The sequence below is a fragment of the Lepeophtheirus salmonis genome, chromosome 14, assembly GCF_016086655.4.
Source record: "Lepeophtheirus salmonis chromosome 14, UVic_Lsal_1.4, whole genome shotgun sequence".
Taxonomy (NCBI): Eukaryota; Metazoa; Arthropoda; class Copepoda; order Siphonostomatoida; family Caligidae; genus Lepeophtheirus; species Lepeophtheirus salmonis.
The window spans coordinates 27900930-27911529 of NC_052144.2; the positions used below are offsets into that span (position 1 = coordinate 27900930).

General features: G+C 31.8%; 1 protein-coding gene across 2 annotated transcripts; it reads left to right on the plus strand.

The window, feature by feature from the left end:
- The first annotated feature begins 7858 nt into the window (after window positions 1-7858).
- LOC121129276 (uncharacterized) lies at window positions 7859-10600 on the plus strand. Of its 2 annotated transcripts, XM_040724983.2 has the most exons (3): window positions 7877-8341; window positions 8412-8885; window positions 8937-10600. In XM_040724983.2, exons 1-3 carry the CDS (start codon window positions 7957-7959, stop codon window positions 8942-8944), a joined length of 867 nt encoding a protein of 288 aa, XP_040580917.1. In that variant the 5' UTR covers window positions 7877-7956; the 3' UTR covers window positions 8945-10600. The 2 variants fall into 2 exon arrangements, with proteins under 2 accessions (XP_040580916.1, XP_040580917.1); XM_040724982.2 differs by having other exon boundaries at window positions 7859-8341; window positions 8412-10600.

The window sequence follows — 10600 nt, forward strand, 5'->3', positions numbered from 1 at the left end:
ACTCCTTTCGGCCGCCAGTATACTTCCTTCGTATTGAAGCACAATTTGAGTTCGCTAAAATAACTCAGGAAAGAACTAAAATTAATCATCTGCTGAGTACAATTCCGAAGGGCTTATTGTACAAAGTTCCACATTATTCTTTAAACAAGTGCTTGGAGTCAAAAAAGCTTATCCTAACTCACGAATTCACTTCGTCTTTTTAACTGAGCTAGAAATTATAGTTGTGTTTTCAAGGGATTCGAATCTGATATTTTATCGGCAGGAATTAAGTTGCAAGACCAGCATCCTGTGCTGACTAGTATATTGGCTATCTCGCTTCCTAGAGTTTTGATTACTGGTCCTGACTCCCGAATTCACTTTTCAAAAGAGGTAGAAACTCTAGTTCTGGTTTTAGGGGATTCGAATTGGATATTTATTGACAAGAATTAAGTCTGCAAGTCCAGCATGCTGTGTCTGAATAATTTATTGGTTTGCTTCCTGAAAGTTGATCACGTACCATGGTTCCTGAATCCGCCCTATGACTAGAACCAAAGTCTAATTTTATTTGGACATTTTCTGATCAATTTTGGTTGATCTCCTTTGAATTTTGAATAAACCTAAATTATAAATTAATTCTCACTTTTTTTTTCAAGAAAAGGAAATATCAATGTTTCGACAGATCGAGGCCCTCCTTATGGTTTATCTTCTTGATAAGGAAAGCTTGCTTCGATTAACATTGAGGAGACTTTTATATCAGGTCCACACTGAGAGTTCTAAGGAAAACATTGAGAGTCTCGTCAAATATAATTTCCCCTTTGTTGCATCTCGTTACTCCGAGTATGAAAAGGTGTTTGCGGATTGCTGAGTGGCCTTATTGAGGTTAAATCCCGTTCTTCGAAGAATGTTTGAGCATCTCACCAACTCAAAAGAAGCCAATTCGGTGTTCGGTGTGAAGTTATTTCTCGCTAAGCTCACAAGAGCTAGAATTAAGGCTGATGATCTTAGGAACTCACAAACGCCACATCCAAAGAATTACAAAACATCCCAGCTAAGTCCTTAAATCAAGACCTGTCTTTCGTCTTGATAAGGACTCTACAAAATGTAGGATTGTGGTAAATGCATCCTTACCTGATCCCAAAGATAAAACTAAATCTTTGAACAAGCTACTAATGCCAAGTAAGAATATGCTTCCACAAATAATGAAACTTATTCTAAAGGTTAAATGCAAGAAGTATTTTGTCGCTGTAGACATTAAAAATATGTTCTGATCGATAAATTTTGGCCACCTTCTTGATAAGAATATGTTCCATTTTATTTGGGGAAGGCCTGGAGTTCAACCCCAGTTGATGATGTTCAAAGTCGTTGTCTTTGTAATCGTTTCAGCCCCATATATTTCTATATGGTGTCATAAAGAAACTACCAAAAAGGTTTCAAAGAAATACCCATAAAAACAACCTACATGGCCGATATATACATTCCCTAGGATACCCCGGAAGTTACCCTCCAAACTACTTTAGAGATATTAAAAATTCTGGAAAGTGGAGGATTTTATGACCATAAGATTGCATCTTCACATCCAGAAATTCTTTCAAAGATTGAACCAGAACGAATTGCTCATTCATGAGGTGAGATTTCAGTTCTTGGTTTAAAGTTGGACACATGTACAGATGAATTTATGTTTGATCTAGCAAGCAATTTTAAAAGATGTAATCCTGATTGGGATTCATTATCAAGAAGGGATATTGTACCTCTTGCAAGTGGAGTCTTTGACACTCAAGGTTATGCCTCACCATTTATCATGCAATTTAAACTAATTCCTCCTTTATTATGTGAAGACAAGTTTAAGTGGGACGAAAGCCTGAAGTTTAAAGACACCGAAGCTGCTAAAGAGGCCGTTAAGTTATTTACCAAATGGCTTGAATAGATCCCTTTGATGAAAGATCTCCGTTTCCCACGTTATTACGGGGGAAGCACAAGGTTCTCGCTGTCTTCGGAGATGCCTCCAAAGTAGGAATGGGTGTCGTTGCCTATCCCCTTGTAGAACCTGAGGAAGGTAAAAAGCGCCCCTCTCTGTAGTATAAGTAAACAATACTCATGCCCTCTGAGTTTCGTGATTTTTTTTTCTTCTGATAAAATTTAATAGGGTTCATAAATGACTACATAAGAGTGTTGGTGCATCTCCTGTGTTCAGTAATCAACATTCCAAGTCAGGATAATTTAAGACAATCTTGCCTAGTTTATTATATTATTATTATTTTATTTTATTTCGAAAAATTATTAAAATTTTATATAACGCAACCTGGTATAACATCTTTTTCCCTCAGTTTCTTAAGAAACTTAAATACTAAATTGATAAATAAATCAATAAAAATCGACCTTATTTGAAGGCACATTTTTAAAATTATACTATAAGACTTATCTGTAATTTTAACTAAACATAAAATGTAGCATAAATGTGATTATTTTTTACTATCACTATTTTTACAATAGAATGACGCTTGTATATTTACAATCAAATCCGGATAATGAACACTACAATTTTTTAAGATAAAAAGTTGACAATATGAGGATTGTTTTAATATTTAAGGTATCTAAAAAAACACAATTTTTGAATACTTAAGTAAATAATCTAATACAACCAAATTTTTACTATTAAAATGTAATATTTATTCACCTTGATCTCTCAGAATTTAATGGCCTTATTCTGTATTCATACCAAGTTTGATCAACATACAAACAAACAGAGGCAAAAATATAACCTCCGTTCAACTTCGTTGCCGAGGTATACATACCTTTAAAGTTAGTTGTGAAAGTTCCAAAATTAATTCAAGTTTCTGACATTAAAAGTTGAAGTTATAATTAAATATTCATATGTTGGTTTTTTACTTGTTATAAGTTCTTTGTTTGGCATCATTGTTTTGACTGTAGAATACATCGTTAAAAACTTTATTTCAAATGAATCCACAATTCAACCTTTCAATCAATGAACTACACAAAGGATTTTTATGGGATGAAATAATTAAAGGCGAGATTTCTGAGAGAGAAACCCAAGCAATTATGCTGTGTATAAGTAGCAATTTTTTAAAAGTTGTAATTTGTAAAAGCAAATTGTACAAGATGTACCATAAAGATATATCTTTTTTGTGATGAGGTAAATGGTAAATTTTTTGTCTATTTTGATGAATAGGACGAATTGATAAACATTATGTAGGCACTAAAACTCGAACTCAAAGGATCAAAACTCAAAATATTGATGTATAATGTGTTTGAATATGACCTCAGCATTATTGATCTGGGACATTTTGGGGCCTTAACCATAGAGATAAAATACCAAGGTGACTATATTTAAAGTGTGTCGATAAGAAACTTGCACTTGTCTGGTTGACGTTAGCTGACAACTTTTTCATGACGTCACAGGAGACCCAAATTCAGTATTACTAACTACTGAAAAGTGTTATTTATAATAAATAATAGGAGCCGACGAATAATAAAAAAGTTGTGAATTGCGTGCAAATGCATTTAATTCAGAGTAATTTGGACTGATCTTTCGCACGAATGATTTGGATCTATAAATCCGCATTCACTCATCCTTTCTGTTCCTAGGAATTCATATTTTTTCTATTTGGATATCCAATACATCTTCTGATCCTCTCTTCAACTTCATGTTAAAGGCATCTCACTTCTTAGGCTTTGTGCCCCACTCGGTGGATATCATCTCCTTTAATGGAAGAATCCTGCATTGCGCAAATGTGCTTCACATCAAGGTCTATAATGGTGACTTCTGACCTCGTGAATAATTGTCTCTACTCAAGAATACACAAATTCCTCCAGATTTTTTACGAGATCATCGTATACTTATACATGTAAGAACTACGGAGTTCCATAAAACGACAGAATAATCGATTGAAAGATCCAGTGAGGAACATTGATAGTTCTTATTCTCCATCCACTACTCCTTAATTGAAGTTCTTGCGTCCTTTTCTCCTTAAGTCAACTCTACTTCGTCTTTTACTCTAAGAAAACTATTTCATTGATAAGTTTGCTTGATGCATATAATACAGAAATTAATGGTCTATATGGATAATTATATAACCTGAACACTTTAATCCTGACCCCTGATTAATGATTTCTTTATTACTTATAAGTCCCTATTGTGAATAAAAAACAAGTAGAAAATTATTCTAAACTTTTAAATTAATGTATTTCTCTTTTCTTGATAGTTGATTTTATTCTGCTATTGCATATAAATAGTTATTGTGAACTATTAAGTGATTATGTTTTTAAATTATTAATGACTTCTTAACTTCTGTAGTTTTTATTGGAATATTTGAATGTCGTTGAAATTTCGTAAGTTATTGACTCAGGAATCACAAGGCAAAATTGTCTTATTTAAGGCATCATATTCGGTTATTTTAGCAAGATAATTACATTGAGCTCTATATTTACTCTAATTGGCCTAGTTTTCCTGCTTTTGTTAAAAAAAAAATCAGCCTCTTTTATAGCTTTCATAAGTCATTAATCAATATTAGTGTTTGATCGGTTTAAAAAGACTGCAGTCGGTTGTAGGGATATTACCCCCGACCAACTACCCCCAGTCCTTTAACCTCCCTCCACCCACTAATTACCTCCTTTTACCCCCGAGCCATCTATCCACCGCCCAGCATTTTACCCCCATTACAACAAATAACAACCATACGACCAAACATTCATTCTTTTAACAACCGTACAAACGTAATTATTAATTTAACTTCATGACCTAAGTATTAGTGATGCACCAGACTTCTCTTGACCTGATCACTTGTCAGATCTTGAAATTTAAAGAGGAGATTTAATTAACTATACATTTATTTAGGACTTATTAATTGTAATTATAATAATTAATAGTATAGTAATAAGTGTATGATTTAAGATATGTACAATGGTTAATTATTGCTAGAGGTGGGAACTTGGAATCAAGGCTTGCGACTCGACATGGAGTTGAGTCCATATTTTGAAGACGATTTCACAAAGACTCGAGACTTGACTTAGACTCTATAGCTAGGTCTCGCAACTTGACTTAAACTCCAAAGTTAGTATATTGTGCTCTCAAGGAAAGCCTTAACACTGTGGACCCCGTATTATAATTATGGACTGAGGATTGAAAATATTCAAGGGATTGGGACATGACTTCAAATATTATGTGGACTTGCAGTATAAAGACCTTATGCCTACTGTGACTATTGCGGTGTCAAAAGCTGCAGGAGTGAGAACGACATTACGAAATATTTGGAAGCTATGGGTTGAAGATATATGTAGAAATGATTAGACACCTAGTAGAATTCTAGTGTGGGCTTATTACATTTTTGAATAAGGACTTTGAAGAAGAACTTAATCAAAAAAACTTATATCGTTTTACAAGTGATGAACTAATAAAAAGAAGCAAACTAAAAAAAGATATGTGTAGTTCCATCAATATTTGTACCCGAAACACACTCTTTAATCTTGCTGAAGGTGAAATACGAAGTGGGTATCTTCAGAAGCAAATAGACACAGGAAATAATTGAAATTATTAAATGAACAAATAGACTCATTTATCTCCTTCGATCAACTCAATAATTTGTCAGATATGCAATTAAAATTGTTTTTAGAGCAAGAACTGACTTTTTACCCTTATCTAAATCATAAGAAGCTTCTAGTTTCAAAGCTCGTGTATATTGTGCGAATTTTGCTCTTCGCCCGCAATTACGATGGAGGAAGAATAATACATACAATGAACCTTGCTTTCAAGTGTTATGTGTGTTGTAAAATTATACGATGATTTTTAAATTGATTGAATTAATAGCTTAAAAAACGTCTAATTTCATAGTTAAAAAGTCCTCTGTTAATGTGCAAGAAAATAGAAAATGCAAGAGACATAGTGATCCTGGAGCAAATAGAAAATAGTGAATAATTTGTCAATTTTTAGTACATTGTATGTGTCTAAATCCAAAAATTATTGTTTTTAATATTTTAATTGTATCTATAATATTGTAGCAAAATAATGTGGATTTCATTTCTGTATTCAGGGTGAAATATTATTTTTACTGAACTAAATTATTTCTTTTAACTGATGAATTTGTCCCTCAAAAATAAAACTTATCAACTTCAGTTTGTGTTTGTAAAGGATTGCTATATTGTAAGCTTCATTTCAATAACTAATTAATATGAAATATTATTCTTCGATTGATCTTTCAATACTAATGTGATTATTTCACCAAGTCAATATACTTTTACAATTATTTAAGTGGATTTAGAGTCGCATAATTCAAATGTTTGGATTCAGAGTCAAGATAACAGAATATTATTACTAACTATAAATTAAGAATAATGATTATTAGATGTTTGTAATTTTAATACAATTGTCTATGTTGATTGATTATATTAAGGACTGAAAATTTAAATTTAATTTCTAGAGTATAATTCGAATAGTTTCTTGAGTTTGGATTTTAATATTTAGAGATCCCGGCTCTAAATCTGCAGGTATTTTAATATTTGCGGTACAAATCATAGATAAATTCAGTGCTCCAAACCGTTTCCGTGAGTAAATAACTCATCAGTCCTAATATTATCTTCATGGGAATAATAGATATAAGAAAATGAAATAGTTGCTTAAAATACAACGTGATGTTGAGGAAAAATTACAACTACGACAAATATTATAATCCAATGAATTCTTAGATATCTGAAAATTCATTGTATAATCTTATAATTGTACAAAATTCATATGAGTATTTTGAAACTTTCCATTACAATTATGACATTGATATATCTATTTTAACTGAAAAATATTTATTTATTAGTATTAAAATTTTGATGATTAATAGAACTCATAATAACTTTCCGATTCGAACTTGAAAGTTTCATTGCTCTTCAATCCCTCCAAACAACCATAACATTCATTTATTACTTTGGCCCTCTATCATTTACTAACTGTACTTCTCTATATCAATGATGAGGGTAAAGGGCCCAGGAGGGTAGTTTGTCGTGGGTTAAGAGACAAGGGGAAGTTGTTCGGTGGTAGGAGCCCTGTTTCCTTCTAAAATTTCGTGATAGAACTCATGATTACTTTCCGATTCGAACTTGAAAGTTTCATTGCTCAACAGCCTCTCCAAACAACCATAACATTATTTAATTACTTTGGCCCTCCATCATTTACTAAATGTACTTCTCAATAACAATGATAGAAAAGGAAAGGGTATAAAAGACATGGAGTAGGAGCACTGTTCCATGGACGTCTTGAGCTAGAGATGCCCATGTCTGTTCCCATATTCTTTGAGTAACGCAATGATTGCGCCCTTTTCATTCAGCTGATACGTTGCTTGTCTAGCTCCTTAGTTATTATATATTTTCTTGCTTCATAATTCCCCATTTTAAAATTCTGGAGAAAAAAATTTACAGTTGAAGATTTTTTTCAAGCACTTTGTTATCAATATTTGCATGAAGTTGGCTGTTCGCTTCCAAAACATAATTATTGGCTTATATATCGAAAAGTTTTGATGCAATTTTATTGAAAAAAAGTGCTGCTGGATAGTTGGTTATTATTTCATGACGGTTTTTGAAACCATGTTAGCTAGATAGGAAATTAATTGATTTGCTCTCTCTCCTTAAGAGAAATTGGCATAGATACATATTGTGTATATGAAACATATATATATATTATATGTTTTATTTTCAAAATTAGGTTAAATTACAAATATATCAAATATTCTATGTCATTGAAATGATAATTTTTTACTTGTTAAAATTCAACTTACTCCATTAAGTATATTAATGTAAGAAATTTTTATTGCACTTCCGTCAAGAGTATAAAAGAGCGCGATCGTGCGTTATATAAACAAACAAATAAAAGAACAGCTGACAAAATAGTAAATACAATGGAAAATGTTCTATCTTAGTAGCCTGCAGCCTGCAGAGTTCAAATGTTGTGAGTTTTTGTGTTCATAGCTATTAGTTGCAATCATGTTAAATGAACTAGTTAAAATTACTGCTAGTGAAGAAACTTCAGTTACCCTACTTCGAAGGTATGATTTACTCCGGTCCGACCCTCCCAATTGTGAAGTTTGCCAAGGAGATATGACGGAAGTAAAGTATAGAAAAACAAGGATTTGGAGATGTACAAAGCACAAAACCGTTAGGAAGACTTTGAGGCACGGATCTTTCTTTGAAAGATCAAAGCTTGACCTCTCTCAGCTTCTGTTGCTCCTTCATCTATGGGTATTCGAAACATCCATCAAGGATTGTGCCACATTGACGAAGATTGATAAAAATACAATTATTGAATGGTATAGGAGTATTCGACAAGTTTGTTCGGATCCTATAATTACTTCATCCTATAAAATTGGTGGTAAATAATCATATTTATTTGATATTCACCCTGGATAATATATTATTTATATATAATCTATTTGTTACAGGACCAGGAAAGATTGTTCAAATCGACGAATCTCTATTTGGTAAAACGGAAAATAATGCCCCTATTCAAAAATGTGTATTTGGAGGTTATTGCCCTGAAAACGATGAAGGATTTTTATCCCATATTCCCGATAGATCATCTGAAGCTATTCTGTCGACCATACAAAATATGATTTTACCTGGCTCAATAATTCATTCTTATGACCGGGAGACATATCGGGGAATAGAGGACTTACCCGTGGAACCTCCTTATGAGCATTTTGTCGTTAACGATGATGAGGATTTTGTTAATCCATTCCCTGCTTGGACACATACAACAGATGTGAAATGTTTTTTGAAAAATGTTAAATTGGCATTCAACAAAATGGCTGGAGTCCATTCATCTACTTTGTCAAGCCATCTAAATGAATTTATGTGGCGACAAAAATATGGACTCACACCAGATTCATGCATAGAAAATTTATTCAGTCATTTAAGTGAGTGTTATCCAATTACATCATAGAAATTGTTGGTTCTCATATTTGTAGCATTGTGAGGTCCCATCATCTACTCTCGTTGTCAAAGAACAGAAACAAAATGCTGTTGAATAATGCCAATGTGTTTAAAGAGATGATAATACTTAAAAATGGCTGTAATGCGTTAAATTTTATCAATAATCTAACCCATTCCCATCAATAATATTAATTATTTTCTGGGTGTCACAGATGGAGCTCTACTAATGGTTTGTTTTCCAACTTGGATTTGCCACTTTTCGGAATATTAATAGTATACTTTGACCGACATTGGCAAAAAATATCTACAAATATTTTATCAATCACAATTTTAATGTCATTGATATTATAATGTATAAGTCAGTGAAAGACAATATGAAGACAGTTCAAAAATATGGATTAATTAGATGCTCCTTAACAAGAGTCATTAATATAACCGTACTGAGTAGTAAATTGAAGTTGTAAAAAGTATAATTGATATGGCAGTATTAGCATGATTTGCGTCTCAGATTGGTATAAACTGTGAACTTTCAATAATTGGCGGTTTCTGTTGATATTGAGAAAAACAAAGTGTGTTCAGCTTGTGTGTTTCAGCATTTTATATCGTAAAACAAAGGCTCATCGAAGATATGTACTATAAACGAAGTAATGGAACTGCTTCAATTTGGATCATCTATTTATTGATGAGTACAGAATAAATAAATCTTCAAATGACTTGACTTCACATTTCAGGAAAATATGCTCTAATACACAAATCCCCAGTTAAAGTAAGAACAGATCTAAGTCCTCAGTTTTACTGAACTCCAATATATTTTATAAATGGGGAGGGAGTTGTATGGAGCCCTTTTTTACCTCATTCAAGTGTGTGCTGAAAATATTTAGATGTTTTATATAAATTTATTTGACATTCGACGAAGGTAATAGGTAATAATTATTTCCTTATAGAATGTGTACCTACTAGATTCATAAAAAAAAATCATTATTCAACTCCAATTTTTGAAAGTCCCATTTTATATGCAGTGAAATAATTATGGCAGGATTATAGCAATACGTCATATCCTTTCTTGAAAATTATAGAAGTAATTACTTTATAAAGACTGTGTCTATGAATACCAAAATAGACTACTAATTTTTGGCATTTATAGAAGAAGCAAACATAATTTGGCTAAAATAAAGGCTATGGATGTCCTATTTTAAATTCCAAATCAGTATATTTATGTTAATTCATTCCGATCAATTATGTTTTTGTTTTTTTCCATTGTAACAGATGGAGTTCTATTAAGATTGCAAGTAATCTAGCATGTGTGAATTAATACATTATAGTTAATTAAGATGTGTTTTATTAGCAACAACATAAAGATATAAATGACTCTCTCTAACAAAGAAGATATCTACATACTGGAGAATAGTAACAAAATGTATAAAATATTTTCCTTTTTTGTCTGCTATACATTAAATATTTTAGGAGAAAAATTGTAAATTTTTGGAAAAAATTATAAAAGTTTGCTGTCTATATTTTTTTATTGTAATACAACTATTTGAATTTTAATTTGCATGTAAATGTATAATATTTTATGTTTGTAAATTTGTTGAGACATTATTAGTGAACAGTTAAACGAATATTCTGCCACGAAAGAATAATTATATGTATATTTAAGTATATTAATGAAAGAACTGTGAAATAAAAGTATTTTAATGTA

Bases quoted from the DNA above. Each gene is read 5' to 3' on its own strand.
- LOC121129276 (XM_040724982.2), top strand. From the start codon at position 7,957: ATGTTAAATGAACTAGTTAAAATTACTGCTAGTGAAGAAACTTCAGTT. The intron at 8,342-8,411 runs GTAAATAATCAT...TATTTGTTACAG, and splicing joins TTCATCCTATAAAATTGGTG to GACCAGGAAAGATTGTTCAA.